Source organism: Falco cherrug, chromosome 5 (genome assembly GCF_023634085.1).
Source record: "Falco cherrug isolate bFalChe1 chromosome 5, bFalChe1.pri, whole genome shotgun sequence".
NCBI lineage: Eukaryota > Metazoa > Chordata > Aves > Falconiformes > Falconidae > Falco > Falco cherrug.
This window is the reverse complement of record NC_073701.1, coordinates 61,701,547-61,722,296: the sequence shown is the minus strand read 5'-3', so window position 1 is coordinate 61,722,296 and position 20,750 is coordinate 61,701,547. Positions and strand designations below refer to the sequence as shown.

The 20,750-nt window shown below is 38.4% G+C and overlaps 1 protein-coding gene across 1 annotated transcript in view; it reads right to left on the bottom strand.

Moving 5' to 3' along the window:
- The window catches only part of OTOGL (otogelin like), a 37,378-nt gene extending 16,886 nt beyond the window's left edge, over positions 1-20,492 (bottom strand). The window contains exons 1-14 of the mRNA XM_055711158.1: positions 19,815-20,492; positions 18,730-18,769; positions 17,589-17,637; positions 15,364-15,424; positions 13,561-13,659; positions 12,706-12,860; positions 9,437-9,555; positions 8,032-8,237; positions 5,146-5,273; positions 4,407-4,513; positions 2,061-2,167; positions 1,274-1,399; positions 455-563; positions 161-207 (exon numbers count right to left, since the gene is read on the bottom strand). Coding sequence (XP_055567133.1) covers positions 161-207; positions 455-563; positions 1,274-1,399; positions 2,061-2,167; positions 4,407-4,513; positions 5,146-5,273; positions 8,032-8,237; positions 9,437-9,555; positions 12,706-12,860; positions 13,561-13,659; positions 15,364-15,424; positions 17,589-17,637; positions 18,730-18,769; positions 19,815-19,893 — 1,432 coding nt within the window. The 5' untranslated portion in view covers positions 19,894-20,492. The remainder of the gene's footprint in view (positions 1-160; positions 208-454; positions 564-1,273; positions 1,400-2,060; positions 2,168-4,406; positions 4,514-5,145; positions 5,274-8,031; positions 8,238-9,436; positions 9,556-12,705; positions 12,861-13,560; positions 13,660-15,363; positions 15,425-17,588; positions 17,638-18,729; positions 18,770-19,814) is intronic.
- Between the last annotated feature and the right edge of the window lie 258 nt (positions 20,493-20,750).

The following is a 20,750-nucleotide window of genomic DNA, read 5'->3' as shown; positions in this document are numbered from 1 at the left end:
GCAGTGAACAGCTTCACCCCAGGTGGCCCACTGATACTCTCAGCATCCATCTGCTTAATCTTTCTCCTTAAATTAGCATCCCAAGCCCTTGGATCATATTTGGCTCTGTTGTCTCCCTTACGTTCACTGAGGAGAGAAAAGAATAATGAAACACAGATACCTGGGCAATCATGATCAGTGCAGTTCCAAATGCCACCAATACAAACACTAAAAAGAAAAATCACAAAACACATAAAATCAGTGTTCTAACCTGTAGCAGAAAAAGCAGCTTTGAGATACTTAATATGTCTTGAATTCACCCTTTCCATGGAAAAGCCTGCATGTTTTAGTGATACACAGGAACCCAGACTGTAAAATATAAGTGCTAACTATTCTTTAAAATGTGTGACTGTGATGTTAAAATATGGGTAGCAGTCACAGAGAGAGGAAATACAGATGTGTGGCTTTCACATACCAGTTGCTACATTCTTGTTCAATTTTTGAGCCAACAGGGAAGGCAGTTCCATGATAAATACAAGGGCAATTTGACACAGAGATACAAGTTCCATTTTCCATAATGAGACCTATTGGGAGGAAAGTTAATAAATGAGATAAAAAAGAAATTAACAAACTCCAAATCCCTGTTCTTCCCCCAGCTGACTCAAACATTCAAATCCACCAGAAAGTGATCCCACCAGACTTAACAGAGGACCAGCTAAAAGAGTCACCCAGTGAGTGCAGAGAGCTCAGAATGGTGAACAGTGAAGCTCTCTCAAAGCAGTTGCCACTCATAATAGTTGTTTTATGAAAAATATCTGCTTTAAGCATGTAAAACTGTACAGACTCAAAAATTAAAAGATTCCAAGATCATATAATCTTTAATCCTTCTAGAACAGGGCTCTTCATAGTCCAACCCCTAATTTTTATTGAGTACAGGTCTCAGGAAATTAGTTTTCTTGTACGGAGCGTAAGACACATTCTGTTTAAACAAAACATCAATAAATTTTGGAATAATTCAAATAAAGTGGATTAAATCTTTGCAATAGCTTATTGTAGCAAACATTAGTGATGGCTCCAGGTTTCAACTGGTATTTCATTCTGAGCTACCTTTGTGTTCTAGCGAAATGATTAGAAGACAATAGAAGAAGAGTCACAGTAATACCAGCTAGAGCAGAATTTACAATATTCATATTTTCAGGTTTTAATTTTAAGCACTGCCTATTTAGACAACTTTATTATGATTGTGGGTATTAGCTTGGCACATATTTTTTCACATACAATTGACAGTACTTACCATCTGGACAGTAACAGCCATCTAAGCAGTGTAGGTTGCTGCCAAGACAATCTTTTTCAAACGTGCAGGTTGGTGGACAACAACTGATACAGTCACGGTGTACAAAACTGTCTTCACACTTCTCAGCTAGAAAAAATATATTGTAAAGAGAACATTAGTGCAATTTCTCTTTCCACACTGGAGAAGCCCTCTCTCTCAAATAGATTGTAGTGATGCTGGTATAGGTAATTATTCAGATCAGGTACAATGGATTTTTTTGAGAGGTTTTAACTGATGAACTGTGGTGAATCTCTCATCAGTATTTAAGTCTGTCTATAGTTTCTGTGACAGGGGAACATGTGCTCGTATTTCAGCTAGTTCAAAGTCTGGTGCATGAGACTGAACTGCAATTGGTGGGTGGTGGTGATAACTAAAAGGACCTGGATTAACTGTATTCATTCTGTTATAGGGCCAGTAGAGACTGCAAAGTCATCTGGGAAGAGGGGCAACATCAGATCTCTGCAGATGTTTCTTCTTTGTCCTAGAATATGATCAGCACACATGACGACTCAAGCAATCTGCAGAAACATGAATTTTATATGGATCTAGATCGTATCACAATGGAATTAAAATATTCCTCTAGCAAGTCATTGAATTCATTGTTTGGCAGCAAAAGTGAAGCTGGCTGATCTACTTCAGTATCAAATTTGAGTTCTATAGTGACAAATGTTGTCAAGATGGAATTATCTGAAATGAATACATGGGATATCTCAAAGGTCACATAGTATGCTTTATTAAAGAGTCTTACTACAGGCAGGAAAGTCATCCCTCCAGTCCCGCACTGGGGACCCAGCGTGAGAGCATGCTCTAGCGTACTCTGTCACTGCCCTGCAGTATGTTTCATCATCATCCACTCTGAAATGATAAAACAAAAGAGTAATCAAGGAACTCAAATTCCATCTACAAATCTCTGCCACGGGACACTGCATCAGATACTTCACACATAGCTGACACCACTCAATTGTAACTGCACACAGTGACAATACTATGAAAGGGAGTGAGCAATACAGAATACACTTGTTTTTTTACCATTTGATCTCACAAAAAGTTATTATTTTTAATATTACCACAATGAACAAAACCAGTAATTTATTAAAAAAAATATAAATGCTGATTATGATGAATGAAGACCTTGTCTTGAAGACAATGGACAACTCAACAGTCTCAAGATCCACATCTCAGGCCCTCTTCCACCTGCATGACATGGACACTGACCTACACTGATAAAAGACATTCTGTTCCAAGTTACAAGTTCAAATTTCTAATTGCCTGTCATTCATTGAACTTAGGTGAGAAGAACTCTGTTGGTAGACTCCTGACCTTGTGCTGAAGAGCTTGGTGCCAGAAGCATTACCCACTGAATACTGTAGGGATTTACAGCAGGACCTTGGCCAAAGACATTATCTCTGCCTTAGTCTGTACAGAAGAAGCTGTACAGTGCGCTTTTGCCAGGATCAAGTAAAGAGACATTGATTAGTGTTTAGGTAACCTCAAATTTTATTCAGATGTAAGATACCACCAACATTTTATTACTGTGAAGGTCCAACATCCCATCACTCACTGTGGAGGACTTGATGCCAAAATGAACTAGTCATAACATGACATTTCTATTATAAGCATGACTGTGACAGATCAACTGAGTTTGTCTTTCAGCACACAAGATCATGCTTCCAGAATTAATGGTCTTAAGAATATATTATATTGTGCTTGTATTCTGCTTTCAACAAATCTGTTATCAAATCAAATGCCACTATACTCTTTCTTACAGTGATCAGATTCTCTCCAGCTCTCCTTATCTAATCCAATTAAATGGGTCTTAATAGAAAGAATACTTGGCATACACTATGGCCTTACAAAAATCTTCATAAACTGACACTAAGCCACAAGAAGAGACGTCTCCTTTATAAACAAAATAAGCCTAAATTAATGAAATTCTGAAATACAGAAACTTTCTTCAAGGTTTTTAATGTTCACACAATTCACATCAACAGACATACGCATGTTGACAAAAATCAAATCCACCTTAACACCATCACACTTATTGAATATCACATTTGAAAATTTGCTTTTCATTATTCTTCTTCTTCAAAAGTCACAATAAACTCCTGAGTTACAAAGAGACCACAACAAAGAGAGGCAACTCATCTCTTCTCTGAGCTAAATCAACGTACAGAACACAAACTTCAGGAAACATGCTTTGGAAATTTGCCTACAAACACTAATTCTTCTATCTTGACTTTATGGTAAATCAGAAAACTAAAAATTCAGCAAAAATGAACTAACAAGTTGCAATAGATTATACTGAGTGATTCTTACTTTTAGTCTTGGTCCTTTCTGTATGGTTTTGATTAAATTGATGATAGTCTGAGAAGGCCATAACAGTATCTGGTAAAAATACTATTATTATAACGATTACTTCTTAATTTAAAAACCCTATTAAAAAGAAATGGTACACTGTTCAGTCATCTATTCATTACACTCTGGAGCACCAGTTTAACTTGAATGACAAGAACTAAACAGGAATCTGGAGACCTACAGGAAAAATACCAGGTTGCATATAATGCCAGCAGCTGAGGGGGTGTAACTCCCACAAAGGCAATAAGAGTTGAATTTCTTTGACAACTCTGAATTTACATAAATAAAATAATTTTGAAAAATTCTAATTTGAACCATAGCAGTTGCTCATAAAAACAGTCTCTGTCAGACAAATGGTCCAGCCTCTCCAGTACCATTGATATTATCCCCTAGTATCATTTCCATGTATTTTTGATTCAGGACCTCCAGACACAGGTTTCAGGGGGGTTGTGATTAGCAGCTCCTCTTTACCATTAATGATTCTCCATGGGTTTCTCTTCCCTGTATTTGTCTAGTATTTCCTTGAATTGATGTAAAACTTTAGCAACCAAATATCTCTTGTCAGGCTGGTTCTATGCTCTTTGTTTCCTCTAAATCACCCACTGAGAAACCCCTTCTTTTTTATTTTGAACTTGGTTCCTCCTAACTTCCCTCATTGTTGCTCAGTTCTGGTCTCAAATGAAAGAGTGAGCATTCATTTTATGTATCAAAAATAAATACACAAGAACTCCAGTCTTACCTGCAAAGATCATTCATACAGCTAGAAATATAAGAATACGGATCTATGCTTTCATGACAGCTGAGAAAAGGAAACTGTAGGAATATTTGGCACTTGAAGAATATGTCCTGTGCATTAAGGAGAATCAGTAAATGACAGTTAGCAAATACTTTCTGAACAAGAAGTATTCTTTTTAACTTTGTTTCCCTAATCTAGGGTCCTTTATATTCCCATTAAAATTTGAGAATCTCACAGTCTCAATTTATTATTATGCCTCCTTCATTATTCTTCCTAAAATTTGTCCTCCCTGCCTAGGCTGGCTTGATTGCATGCTGCTCCTAAACCAGCTGGGATGAAAGAGTGTGATATGACAAAAAAAACATTTTGTATCAATGCTGGAGCTGAGCATGTTACTTCTGCAGCTTTTCAGTTTCCAAAACAATGAGGTGTAAGATGCCAGGACTGGAAACTGAATCCAAATTTCATGCAGCAATGAAGAGCTCTGCTAACAGACCTGTATCACTTGGCACATCCTATCTGAGCCTTTGTCTTCTAAGCTAAACATCTGAAGATCTTCACACCTTCCCTACCAACAGTCCTGACCTGAATCTTCCCTTTCACAAAGCCTTAAATGCATTTAAGGCATTTGGTGTGTATTGCTAGATTCTTGTACCATCACTAGGCAGTAAAGGTTAAGAATACACACACACACACACACACACACACACACATATATATATAAATAATTTGATTAATTTACCTCAGTGGATTCTGCATCAGCTGAGCAAGGACTGGAAAAATCTGAGGCAGTAGGTGCACAAGCTGCATCATCTGAGGTTTGCACAGCCCAGCTATTTGCAAATTCAGAAATGTCTTCTGTATATTCACCTACTCCATGAAAACATTGGAAGAGCGTCCAGGGGAAAAAAAATGTCAACACAAACACAAAAGACAGCTTTCAAATTTCTGATAGTTTTTCAATGTGTTCATTACCTCAGTTACAAAAATGTTCAGCGTACAGGTGGTGTAGAAAATTGTTATTTTTCTTTTTTAATTTCAGGTAGTATTTTACACTACATTTAAATAAAATTATTTAAAAAATACATGACAAGGTGCTGGTTGGTTAAGTGAAATCACCGACCATTTTATACCAAACACACAAATAAAGACAAGCATAATTCATTGAATACTTAAGAAAAAAATACATTTCTTTAAAGCAAGTGAAGGCTTTCATAGTGTTTCACAAAGGTCAGTTAGTGCTATTATCTCCTTCCTCTTCACTTGCTGCAGAAAAGCCCTACAACAAACACATCACTTACATGCCCAGCTGTCCTCACAGCATGAGCATGGGAGAATTATTAATGAATGAGATGCATGACTGGAAATCATGGCAACAGGCTGAGGAAGATACACGAACATACAAGAAGGTTGGCAGTAAAGAAACAGACCCAAAATTTCCATATTTTGGCAGCAAGAACTAAATATTACACTTTTTCTATGTTCTTAAGTATGTTAACAAGGGTATATTGCCTCTACCTTGGAGAACCTTACAGTAATTATTATCTATGATATGTTTATCTATATGTCTGCAGGGTTAGGAGATAGGGTATTGAAATTATACAGGGTTTTTTTCATAGAGATGTATTATCCAAAACTTAATCTAACTTCTTCTAGCACAAGATGTACAAAGTTTGACACTGCAATGTGGAAAGCCCCAAAGCACACTAATCAGATATGTGTACTTGGATCTCTACAAACAAACAAAGATCCTAACCAGCAGTCTATTTTACTTAAGAGCAGGGAGACTTAAAACATCTCTCCCTCTGACAGAATAGTTCTTTACACGGAAAACCCTTCCCAAGCATAAAAAGCTGGGTTTTGGTCTACACGTAAACCTGCTGACATAATTCTCTTTCTGCAAAATCATTAAAAATATTTTATTTACATTTCAACATGGCTTGAAAAAAATTTCTAAGTCCTCACAAAATGCCTCGAAATAAAATCACTGTCCTTGAAACAGTTCCATACACAGATACAGCCTTGTATATTAAAGCTATACAGTGCTTTGAAATGGAGTATTACATGCCTGTGAGCAACTTATTTATTTGGGGCATTGCAAATAGAGAGCATTCAGATTCTGGAAGACTCAGGATAGATGTAAGAGCTTCCTGTACACTACTGGGAGAAGTAATTTACCTGGGGGACATAAATCATCATCCCAGATGATTTGTAAGGTTTGGAAACACTTAGAAAAAAGTTGTGGCTTAAAAGTAATTTGAATTGGCAGTCTACTCTAGTGAAGATATCAGAACTTCATGCTTTGTATTTGCAGAGTCAAGGCACCGTGTTATACAACTGGTTCAAGGTTAAAATGATTCATAGTGCTCTCGATTGTACACTGCAACAATACTATAATTTCTGATAAAGAAAAATGCAAGAAGAAGTTATAATGGTGAAGAAATGTAGCTCTGGAAATGAAGAAAGCTAAGAGCTGTGAGTATTTTATAACAGATGATACATTTAAAGATAGTGAAATTACTATTTTTCAGAGATCATGTGAATTCATTATCTCCTCCAAACTCCATTTTTCTCTATTATTACAGATCACCAGTTTTAATTAGTTATTAAACATACCATACTCTGGTGTGCAGAAGTTAATGCATGAAACAGGGAACTTTCTGCTCTCAAGGCAGAAAAGGCATGAGAAATTTATATTGTGCAGATATTTAAAGACTCTATATAGGTACACTGCATCTTTTTTCACTTAGAAAGTGAAAAAGCTCCACTGTCAACCATAACAAATGGGGAAAAACAGAGGGGAAAAAAGTTACAGTGAGGTAAGTTTTGTGATTTAAGAAATATGCAGGGCCATGGGACTAGATTTTCTCAGCAATTAATGGTAACAGTAAAACAGTCCTATCTTTGTTTTTATCAGAGACTGAGAAAAATACTCCTCATATTCTCAAGCTTGTTCTTTTTCTTTCCCCGGCTTGTTCTTTTTCTTCCCCTCCCCGCACCCCCCCCCCCCCCCCAGCCATTAGTTGCAAGTAGGACAAAAGTCCCTATAGAGTATTGACCACACAGACTACAGAATATTCTACCAGCTTGGCGAGTCATCCCTGCCTCAGACACAGCATTGGGCAAATCCTCATCTTACAAGGTAGTTGGAGGCCCATAATACACCATACCAACAAAGAAATACAAGGAACTCCCTGGCAAAAGCTTTGAAAGGTAGATACTTCAACCAGCATTTTTATGATGCTCATATAAACAAATGACTTAAATGGTGCTTTTTCCCAGATATTAATATTTTGGCTCTTTTATCATTCTCCCTCCATCTTTAAACATAAAGAAAACCACAAACATTTCTTTCTTTATTTACTATTTGAAGGCACTTTCATCAGCTAAGGTAAACATACTCCAAGTGCTTTGCTGAGCAAGAAAAGTTTTAAACATACATATAAATACTTTCTTAAACTAGGATCTTTTCCCTTAGCATCTATAATGATGCAGAACAGTAGAGCAGATATTCTATTTTACACTGTAATAACAGAAAGAGGACTCCGTCTTTTACGGTATTATATTTAAAGTGAACATGGAAGCTGTTCACACAAGGTAAACATGTATTTCTAAGCTATTTACTTACTATTTTGCAGTATCAGGTCATCATATTTATTGCCATTAAAATTTCCACAGAGGCCACAAGTTTTTCCCTTATGATCTTCTGTCAGTTTAATATAAACACCAGAGTTTCCATCCCAAGCAAGAGAAAAACCAAAGGTGGTCTTCACCAGGATATAGTCAGCCAGTCTCTCAAGAAAAGCATTTCCAACTGTCTGTGGCAACATTAATCTGGGAAAATAAACAGCCTGCTTCAAAGATCTCAGATGGGATGAGGGTAGTGCTAGAAAAACACCACATAAAACGCCACCTTCTAACTCACTAAGTCCTTTTTCCTGGTGTATACAGTCACTTCCATTCAGTTCTTCATCATACTTTTACTGCCCTTTCTTCTGTTTACTTCTCTATACTGACCGTCAAAAAAGAATGCATTTCTGCTGTATACATCTATCAGTTGTACCAATTATAAGCCCGAAAGAACAATTAATCTTCATTTTCAAAGTCCAGCATGGGCACATTGAGGAATCTGTGACTCCATGAGAATGCTTGCATTGCACGAGGACTTATGTGACACTAAGACCACAAGCAGCCTTTCTGGGCACAGGGCCATCACCGGGTAGACATCTGCAAATGGAGGAACTTACAGTACAGAAAATACTATTGACCAAAATACTGCATATCTTCCTTCTTTGGCCAAAGACCACTGGAAAATAATATTGCAGTATGAATCTAACCTTAATCTTCCAAAGTTGCTTCTGTTGGGATGAACAGTATCAATATAACCATCAGTCTCGGATGCTAACAGCTATAGCATTACATCAAAGAGGATGGCAAGAACATCTTAACTCTGAAATTTTATATATTTTATTAACCAGTAAAACATATTTATGACAGCCTTGCACTCATCTTTTTACCCTATTAAAAAAAAAATGGTAAATACGGGGGTTTGATGTACCTCAGAGGCGTTCCGTGAAGGTTTTGCCCCAAAGGGACAAAAAGGACTTAAGATCCTTGATTCAACCAATTGAGATTTGCCTAGAAGAAGATTATGTCTTACATAAGTATAGCTACCAAGAATAAATAATGACTGCCTTGTTCAAAAACGGTATCAGAATGCACCAAGGATTAGCTAGAACTGTCTGATGCATACTTTGTCTATACAAAGTTGGGATGGGTAATTATTAGGTTACAGCTGAGAAGTTGAACAGCAGGTTCATGTGGGGAGTGTATGCTATCTTCACTCAGGTATTACATCAACACTACTACCTCTGTTCACACTAGAAATCTATCAGCCCCAATAGAGAACAGCAAGGGATCAATAAAGATATATATCAAATTATTTTCTCCGCTGGCGTAAAAAGCACCAATTTCCCAAACTCCACACTATCTTTTTGCAATAAAATGTTAAAACCTACCATTAGAATACTTACCTGATTCCACTTTTTCTTACTTCATGTCCTGAAATAATTATTTCTTGGTTGGAAAAAAATAAGCTGATGGACCTCTGACAAGTATATACTGAACCATAACAGTGAGGACTGTTATGAACCTTAAAGGGGAAAAATATACACACAATAAGAATAAATGTTTGTTCTCAATAATTTAATGCATTTTTTTCATAAACTCATATATGATATTTTACATTTCTTTGCACCCATCACTGAAAGAGCTTTACAAATAAATAATTAGAATATTAACAATTCACAATTATAGAGATACGCAAAACTAAATGTTCATGCTACCCAATACTACTAGGAAATACAACAACTGTTAAATAGCACAAAGCATCACAAGATGGTGGTTTAAATACTGGATGAAATACTCAGGTATTTTATGTAGGTGAACTTCAGAGACACTGTGTAGTGAGCTAGCTTATAACTGCCAATGTAGAAGCTTGTTATTTGCACTAAGGAAACACTCTTTTTGCCCTGTTTCTAGAGGTCTGATCTATAAGGGGGGACTACAAAACAATACAAAACCTCATGATAATACCAGCATTCTCCATGCCAGTTGAGACTGGCACCAGCTGAACTACAACATGCCTTCCTGAGCCACTCAGGATTTGTTGAGATTTTGGAGTGCTCCCAGATTACTGCAGGCATCTGAGTTACATGAATCTGTTGAAACCCATTTCACACTGGCTTTCCAGCCCTGCTAATGGAGAAGGGCAGGCCTTTCTGAAGTCTGCCTTTCCCCATTACACATATATAGCATAGTGAGCCAGGGTATTGCTTTGTATCATATATCAGATTCTCTAGTTTGAATACAGCAATAGAAATAGAAGTTTCAGTCAGCCAGAGAGAGATTTAACTGTGTGTCTTCAATATTGGCAATGTATGACTTCCATGACTGCCTACTGCTAGAGGGAGGTGTTAAAACAGATCTCACAGGCATGCTTCCAGAAATGAAAACCATGCAACTCCTATCTCAGCATGTCTGCAGTCTTATGGCAGTGAAGTGGATCTCACATTAAAAATGTATAATCAGACCTTGTAACAGGCATGATAAGCCAACACTCTTCCTTTCTATAGTTTGGCAAAAAAGAGGCTACCCCTGAAGTCAGACCTTCTTTGCATTCCCAGCATGGCACAGCACAACTCCTGCAGGAAGGTCCTTGTCCCCAGGGACCACACAGCTTTTGCTGGCCAGGGCATGCTCTCAGGACTTGAAAACTGTGGGTTCAAATTTACTCTAACAGATGATAGGGATATAGGTCTCCAACTTTCTGTGCATATGCTCTAACTGATTAACTACTATACAGTTTTAAATTACACTCACATAGTCTGAGTTTTAGCACACACCTTCTCCAAAGGCTTGAGCAAAACTTCAACAGCTTTCATTAATCTCAGTGGCACTGAGCCACCCAAACTTGTGGGATGCCCTAGACTGCAGTGCTTCAAAAGCCTGTGAGCTGATTTTAGATACCGCTGAGGAGGCAGGGGAACATGCTGTGAACCTTAGATTAAAAAGTAGACAGAGTTTAGATAGCTCAAATATGACTCCTGTGACTGTGTGTGTTACCATTCTCTGAGAAGGATGGGAGCTGCATTACCAGTTTACTTGATAGTGCTGTGAAGCTAAATAGATTAGTAACTGGGAAACATTTTGCCAACATAGTAATGGAGGCTGTAAGAGTAACTAGAGCTATAATTTTCGTAGAAAAGATCTGTTGGCAAACATATACAGTGCTAACATATACTCAAATTAATATTCCTAAACTGACAATCCTGGAAGTAAAAAACAGTTACTGTTTCTTTGAATGAAATAAACCAAACCAGGAAAAATATTAGAGTTTTTACATGTATAAAGATATCAGAAATGTTACTAGCATTGACAGGTGGTTTCTGTGTAAACAATCAAGGAAAATCAAAATAATTCTTCTGTTTTCTCCTCCTCTAGAGAGGCGGGTTATTAAAGCCAGAAGGACCGTAAAGTGAGGATTTGTCAAGGCTCTTGGCTCTCCATTGCCCAGCCTGTAGTGGCTGCAGTGCTTCAACATTACCTATGACTTTTCTGAGTAAATATTTTCAGTTTTCAGCAAAACACGGTATTTGTTCCAGCAACTGAATGGTAGTTTGTCCCTTTTCAGAGCAACCAGAATCCACAGGAATACTGATTATAGATTGTAATATAATTTTGGGCTTTTCTACAGCATTTTCTGAAAACTACTGAAAGATTATAGCTGCACACAGAATCCAAAGAAATAAAACAAAATGGTGGAAGTCAGATGTAACAGTATCTGTCTATAACTGAGTGAATAGAAATGGCAGTTTTAATGGCAGATTTATCTTCATTACATGCTGTTATCTGGAGGGAGAGGAGGTCATGTGTTTATATATGAAAACTAGTCCTTGGAGCAGAAATCAGCATCTAGGTCTGCCTTTTCCCCTGCAAGCACTGTGACCACCAGGGCTTAGAACTAGGACCCCTCTTGTCCTCTTTCCCCTGCCCTATCAGCATCAAACCCCAACCATTGTGTAAAAAGTAACATAATGAGCTCGTATCCTGCCCACAGTAACCAACTGCCTAATAAACAGGGCATCTTCCTTCAGAGAGGCTATAGGTTTGAACTCTCCCTGACCCAAAGTCATTAACCATGGATACTCAGCAATTTGAGGAAATTACTAAAAAGAGTGCTTTCCATACATAGGTCAAGATGAAGGCTTTTGAGCTGATAATCGTCTCTGCATGACATAGAAGTAATCCACAATTAGAATGCGAATCCCCAGAGGGCACAGAGTTTTCAGTGGGCCAAGGAGGCAGCTCCCCATGGTGCACCGATAGCTGTGAACTGGGGCCCAGTACGCTTGTGTGCCCAGCTATCAGGCAGGTGATAGTTGTTTGCACATTACTTAGCAACTCTATTTTTTTACAATCTGACAGCTAAAGTTTATTGAAGTTTCCAAGGTCTGCTTTAAGACCTACTTTTGCTCCCAGAAAGAAGAGATCAGAGATCAGTTTTTAGGAGTAAGAAATACTGTTTTTAACATACTGACTGTTGATTATCATTTCATCAGTGTTTTGAGTTACTGCACATAGGCTTAGACATTTTCTAGCAGCATAGTTTTATATTTAATTAAGCAATGCAACAGTTTGATCCATTTATTTTCTCTCTACTTATTTTACTTATGACGAAAAATAAGTCCTGTAATACAGGAATACTCAGGGTGTTATTTCTGGCGTATGCTCACTTACTTACCCAAACAGTGTACTGGGGTTCTGGAGTACTGCAGTCTTTTGCAAAAATATAGGAGCAATTTCCAGGGAAGTAGTAGTAGATACCATCAAACGTTTCAAAATGATACTGTCCCCATGACTTGCAAATCCCATCTCGGTCCTTACCAGTGTTAGGTACTGGAGAGAACACACTGAGTTTCAGTTTACAACAAGCATGGTAATCAAAAATTGACAGGTGTCACAGGCATCTACATAGTAAGAGCTCAGAAGGGAAGTAAGAGTTTACAAAGGAAATACACAGCAAGGACAAAAGGTAATGTTATTTCTTCAACTTTAAATAAAGTCAGTACTTTTTCTTCAATCTTTAGGCTGCAGTCTTAGTGACATGCAATCATTGTAAGTTTTTAGTTTGCTTCAGTGGAGACATTTTAATTATAAGAAGAGGCAAGGGATTCAGATCTACAGCAGATCCTGGAAGATAATTCTTGTTGATTCCTACAGACAGCAGATTCCAGAAACCAGTGCATTGAAATAGTTGATAATTTTATTTGCAATAAGTCAATGTTAGAAAAATGCAGTAACTTCTCAGTTGTTCAGCTAACTAATAAAAAGCTGGCTAGCTACTTACGTACTAGACAGTGATCTATCTGTTATGGTATCTATGTATCATTACATCCTAAGTGCTAAAATGTAGACATTCCTGATGTCACCCTGTACGTATCCCTAATGCATATTATTTTAATCCTCTTGGATACTAGTGGAATGACATTCCTACTAAAGAGGAATCACAAGTATGTTGTTAACAATATTGGCTTAAAAACCTGTACCTTAAATCTCACTTGAAGCTGAAACTTGCCTCTTTTGGCCCAAAGCTTACCTATTTGACACCTGCTTCCTTGAGCCTGAAATAACTGACAGTCACAGTCACCTGCCTCTGTGCAGGCTGCTCCATTAAGGCAATCCTGAGGACATGAACCTGCAAGCAAGCATAACAGCCTTTTGGTAGACACAGTATTTTGCAAACAGGCTGAGATCCACATTAGATCTGTTTATCGTTAAATCATAAGTAGCTATATTAGCTAAGAAAATTAACCAACAAGAATCTCCAGTTTTTAATATTTACTTGATTTTATCCTTTGTGTTCTTTGGTTAAAAGACAAGCAAGGTTCTCTCTCGTTTGGTTTGAGACTTGTAAACTAACAAAGGAGCAAAAGGTCAGCCTCCTCCCAGCAAACAAAAGGTCAAGTTCCCATGTAAAGAAACCAAATCCCAGTCCCGCTGATCTCAAAATATACAGGACACAATTATTCTAATTGACTAAACTCAGCACAATTTATACATATGTTCACCTCCTCCCTTCTAAGCATTACAGCAAAGGGTACATTCAGCTTATGAACAATCCAGAATATATAATTTACAGAGTCAAAACCAAGTATAAATAACCTTCCCCTCATGCTAAAAAAAGTCAGTTAAAAGGTTATTTCTGCTTAAGAGGTGACTGGAGTCAGAGACAAGATTCCATGGGAATGGCTTGTTTTATGTTATAATTAGTAATTGTTTCCAAAAGCAGTTTCATTAAAGGGTTTTATAGTCTGTTTGGAAGCTAAGACCTCACTGTCATCTAGTAATCATTCGCTGAGGGGGTCTAAACCATACTACCCCAAAAGAGAAGAAAGATAGTTCCAAACCAAAATTTCATCAGGTTTTGCAGATAGTTACTTTCCTTCCTGGGGGAGGATTAAAACCCAAGATACAAATGCTTGCAATCTTACTGACAGAGATTTAAAAAACATCGCAAAAAGAAAACATCACAAAAAGCAGGAAGTAAATGAAATAAACAGGCCCTTCCACTCCCAATGAAGCCATGATAAAGCTGTTAGTGACATTAAATGGGATTAAAATGGGACCTTTAGAGTAAAGTACACACAGAAGTTACCAATGAGTAAGAATGTCAGCCTTCACCATGAAAACTTCTTTCCATGCTCAGTTGTGATTTTTTTCCATTTAAGAATTGCTTTCCAAATATACACAGATACTCTGAAATTACTGACAAAGCAGAAAATACTATTTATAGAACAGCACTAATGCAGAAAACTTATTTGTTGTTGTTAGAACTGTGAACTTTAAAATTACATACAATCATTTACATGGAAAAACACAACAGAAAGCACCTATCCAGGTATATGTATTTTCCAAGAAGGGTATCAAAGTTTGGTTACATACAAGGAACTTTTCTGCAAAACAGCTTCTGACTTGGACCTGCTTTATGTGTTTGTACAATGCTTAAAACCCTTCAGGAGCAGTTGCATGCTCATTGCCTGAGCACCTCTGTCCCTTTGCATAACCAGTTACATGCCCCTCAGACATACTTACATCCTCTGCCAAGGCCAGAAAAAGCGACAGAAAATAAAAACTACAATGGAATTGAACTTTTTTTAAAAAATCAAAGAATTGGCTTAGTTAGCTGTTCAGGTTCGGTTGTAAGGCATTATTTTGAAAATAAAATTTTAACAGCAATTTTCCCTGGTTTAACATAGATAAAATGAGAAAATAGATAAGGCAGGGCTTTGTAGGTGACATAATGAGGAGGACTTCCACAACCTATGGTAACACAGGATAGTTAGTACAAAGGCAGTATTTTCATGGACCATCTCTCCTCCTGCAGGTGAGGAGCACTGACCTCCTGGTGGACTCCGTGTCAAGGTCCCATGAAGATGCAACCGAGGAGAGGCAGCTTGAATCTGTCAGAGAAACATAAAAGCAAAATCAAGGTGTTTGTGCTTTACACATGAGCCAATATAAGCCTGAGGCCTTGCAGCCTAACATTGGGTTGGGACTTTTAATACAGTACAGTAATTTGCGGCTTGGCCAGCACATGGAACAGCTGCAGGTTCTGCAGGATGGATAAGCAGCCTGGGACAGTGGGGAAGACAGTGACTGTAGCAATGAGCTCCATGGGGAGGAGAAGCACAGCTCTTGGGGGGATGGGGAAGAATACAGCTGCACTGTGGGATCACTGCTGGCCTCCTCTCCATGCCCTCCAGTGCCAATTAACCAAGAAGGCTCCAGCTGGGAATTTTTGCATTTACATTTGGAAGGAAGTGTGAGCGGACAGAGAGCACTCCCGCCCTTTTCACTTCAAGTACCAATAGTTGGAGAGCTCAAAGATGTGATATTCCTCCATTTCATCCTCTTCCCTAACTCATGCTCTGTGCTGTATCCTGATCGTCCCACTGTGGCCACTCCAGCTGCAATGGATTTCATGTCCTCCCTGAAATCCTTCAGAACTGCATTTCAGTTCATCCCAAAAGAGGTGGATCTGCCTGATATGCTGCCTGCCTCTTTTAAGAACTGGGGAGCATCAAACTATAAGGAAGCCATGGGTCTGACCCAGCACTCTGCTACTGCAGCTTGTCACGTCACATTGTCCCTTCCAAGAACTGATCCCATTCCAGGCTGAAAGCACTCTGGGGTTTTTGCTCCCACTGGTCTGATTGGAAAGTTTACCAGGGTGAAGTGCTGGGTAGCTGAAGAGTTCCTTCTTACAATTATTCATGGCCAGTATAAATCCTTTGATTTTATACAGCTTAGCCATTTTGCTTAAGTTGCTGTTCTTCCCCGTGGTTTTTATTTATCGCCTCCCTGATCTTCTACGAGAAAACAGTTACCCTTCTGTGCTTCCCACTGACGTATACACCAGCCTTCAGCTGCAAAGCTGAAGCAAAACAAATTGTTTAAGTCTTAGCTTGTAAGCTAATTTCTTTCTTCCTCCTTACTGCCAGTCACTCTCCATGTCTGGAGTTCAAACTAACGGATCTCAAAGTGAATGGCACTGTGCAAGGAACAGGTTAGGTTAAGTCTCACTAATGCCTTGTACAGTGACATAAAAACCTCCCTTTTCCAGCTGGAAATACTTTGTGGGATGCATCCAAGTAGCACAACCTGTCTAAAATAAACCTGAAATGGACTTCATCAAATCACCACCTGGAAGACCCCCACACCAAAGCTATTCCTTGTCCCCATGGCCTGTCACAGCCAGAGAGAGGATCCTTTCCCTCCCTGTGCGACAAGACCCATTTCCCTTGATAGTTCCTCTGAGCCGTCCTCCTCGTGAAAGTGGCTTTTGGCCTTTACGTGATTTTGAGGAGGTGGAGCGCCCTTCCTGTGACAGCACTTCCATGCTGAAGGCCCTCCTGGAACACCGTCAGTCCAGAGGGCCTGTTTCCCTCAGAGGCTTAGTTCACCTCAGTGCAGCATTTCACTCCAGCTACCTCTGATTCGGCCAGGAGGCAAGTAGATCTCAAAGGCACTTGGAGACAGTCACCCTCAGTCAGCTGCAGGCTCCCAGCAAGTCCGTGGGGGGAAACTGCCCCTATCAAAGCCCTGCTTGGGCTCTGTAGCCTAAGATGTGTGCCAGCGGGGGAACAAGATTCCCCCATTTACTATTAAATTTCATCACAGCATTGCCGGGATGCAGCACTGAGGCAGCGGTGGGCCAGGGTGGTGGGAACCAGGGCTGGGCTGGGGCAGCCACCACACTACGTGCGGGACAAAGCCTTGCTGCTGGTGCCGCCACTGTGCCTCTTACCACACACTAACGGCTTTCTGGGGCATTCTGTTCGCCCTCACAACAGACAGAGGCCTTGGGGTTTTATTTGCCATGGCGTGCATCAGTTAGCTCGTCAGGGTGGGTAGCCCACGAGGCATTTTGCTGGGAGCGAGTGAAGGCATGAGGCCACAGGCTCAGGCAGGGGGCAAGCAGGTAGGGAACAGCTGCTCCTCCTCACTGCCCTCCTTTTACCGGCCCTGCTCCACACAAAGGTTCCTTTGTAAGGACAGCAAGGGCCCAGAGCAGAAAAGTGGGGAGGGCTTCCCCTCCCTCCTGCTTTTGGAGGTATAACCTACCTCGGCTGTTACAAGATCTCTTTTCTGTCGAGTTGCATTAAACTCATTTCTGGAAGAAAACAAAAAGGATCCTGTATAATCAAAGGTCCCTGGAGCAACCTGAACAAGCAGCTCCCCAGAGAGAAGTGTTTCTCTCTGATTACCATCACTTTATCAAAGAGGTCTTTCTTGGGTGAACATTTAAAAAGATGATTATTTTTTTCTTTTCTTTGTTTTTTTTCCGTGGTCTCACTTTACAGAATAGGGCAGCGCTTCAGTCTCTGCTTGGACAGGGAGGTACCTGGAGCTTGCAGGGCAGACGTGAATAGGCAAAATAGGCTTACAGGACAGGATACAAAATTGTGAAGCAGCTTCATATTTACTTGACTCTGCATGTGAGTGGCTGCGAGTTCCCCCAGTGTTGTTTGAATATACTGTGATGGTACTTTTAATAGCAAGAGATGACTCTCCAGCTGTAGCTGACTTAAATTTGTGATTAAGTTTAGAAACAAAGGCATCAACTTATAAAACATACTTAGTTTTATCAACAGTCCAAGATGGCATATTATTTGACTTGCATGTGTGTTCACTAGATGTGTTAGCGGTCATTAGACATCTGAAGCTACGTCTGACTGGATGCTTCCATTGAAATTGATAGCATAGTTCCCATTTAATTCAGTGGGATCAGGAACATTCCCTAGTTTGGGTTTTGTTTGGATTTCAGCTTCTACATCAAAACTTGTATTGAAAATGTTTATTTTAAGGCTGTATAGCACTTACTTTTCTGTGCTTCAAATAGCAGCTAGGATTTTACCATGCAATTAGAACTGTAGAAGGATACTCATTTAATGTATTTTTCCAGTCATGAAATCATGATCTCATGCTGGTTCCATTCCATTATTCCTGTAAGCTTTCTTTAGACCACAGAAGTATCATTTTTCATAAGGACCTCCATTTTTCAAACAGAGGACCCATGCCCTTTATGTAAATTCTTTGAAAGGAGTTGTAAACATTCTGAAAGTGTGTTTTATATCCAAAGTACATGTACGTGGCATTTTACATGTTGAATTGAAAGCTGTGTTTTACTTTCTAACCTGCACTGCGTCACACATTCATTTTTGTTCTGTCTGCAGGACTTTACAAATAAGGAATAAACACTTACCTTGACGTTCTTCTCAAAAGCGAAAGCTTGCAATAAGATCCTGTAGATGAAAAAGTCATCAAGAAAATGTTTTTTCTACAGTCTCTCTCTGCACTTGGCAAACGACAGTTTGTCAAGTTCAAAACAATATTGTTGAATTTTGTTCTTTAATGACCCTAAGTTTTCCAGAGCATCTTTACACAACCTTTTTCTGTTGCCAAGAGATGTAGGGCTACATGCTTTTCTTCCTGATTTTCTCAAGTACTCATCACCTGAAAGTTTCCATTGTCTCAGTTCTGGTACATGCTATCATGGAAAAGAGCGGAGTCCACAGTTTTTCAGAGGCTCATAACAAAGCTGATAAAACACAAGACATGCTCAGAGCTTTCCAGAATTGAACTTGTAGGGTGTTTACCTATAATAATTTTCTGAATGTTACTTGTAAGACTCAATTGTAAATAATTTAAAATGCTCTAGAGTCCGTGCTTTAAGAAAAAGTGAAAAAACCACAAACAAACACCCAAAACAAACAAACAAAAAAAAACAAACAAAAAAACCCAAAAAAACCAAACCCAACTTCCAAACCCTTCTTTCTCATATTGCCTTAGAAATCTTTGTAATTGCTGGAAGAAAACTGTCTGCAAGATCCTTTTGCATTACATAGAAAATAGGATGATTTCTATAATGACATGAGCCATTATTTACTCTTGCATTCTAAAAATGCTTAAAAAACCTGCAGGTGCAGCCTGTTCAAACAAAATCATACCCCACTGAAAATCATTAGATGCTTACTGATCTGGCAATAATGACAAGAAAGCCAAGAAACTTCAATTTCATTCCTAAATAAATTGTTTTGTAACAAATGCAGGCATAAAGTGTATCTTAAAAAAAAGAGCTATATTTTAATTTCTATACCTGTAGGAGAGAATGATGACATACACTTTTATAACTTGTGTTAAAAAAAAAGCTTTTTTATTTACGAATTCCAGCAAGGGTCAAAATAGTTGCTTTATAGTGACAGAAGAAGTAGTAGGTGTAATATTAAAATATTTAGAAAAATCGTTTTAGAATTTAGTATTACTACAAAAATGAAATAAAGTTCTTACCTTGCAAAGAGGACAGCAGTGAATGAAGCAAGAATATACTCCATGGTGTCATTAAACTGAGCTTTCCCACAATGTTCATTTCAGTATAACTTAGTAATAGGGAATTTATCCAAATTAATGGTTTCAATTACGATGGCATCTTAGAACTATGTATTTCTACAGCGTGTTTGAATCTGTTAAAAGTTAGATAATTGGATGCATTATTTAAAATAATGCAGTGCAAAAAAAGGAAAAGAAAAAGAGACATCAAGCTTGGTAGCTACATACAGCTTCAGGAGCTTTGCAAGGTTGCATACAACTTTCTAGCTGCGTGTCTCTCATTAGTAATGCATGGTAACTCCTCAGCAGAGTCTGTATTAGTTACACTTTCACTAGACCTGTGAGCATTACTCCTCTGTTGAATTGAATCAGCCCTTTATAACATAGCAGACAAAGACATAGAAATGTTGCCATGTCTTGATGGTTTGAGAGTTCCTTCAGTTGTCACACACCTTTGTGTGCTTTCAGGCTTGCGCTGAGTGCTGCCCTTTACTGCTAATTACAGTGAAATATTTTTGCAAGACCCTACAATAATGTATATATACATATAAATTTTGTGTATATAAATTATATATGAATATATGTATATTTTGTGTACATTATAACTAGATGGGTTTAGAGATTAACATATTAATATTCCTTACCTGTTCTAAAAGGAGAGATGCTAACTTCCATTAAATAATACACCTGGACTTTTGAGAATATTTTAGATATATTTTTGTGTATAGTTTGCTTATATCACAGAAGATGTGATATATATTCCCAGAGGATAATAATATTTCAGTTTCAATAAAACGTGAAAAAAATCATATTAGCAAAATGGAGAAATTCAAGAGGGCCAATGGGTTTTGTTTCTACTTTTCATGAAAATATAAAAATGTCATTTCACCAAAATTA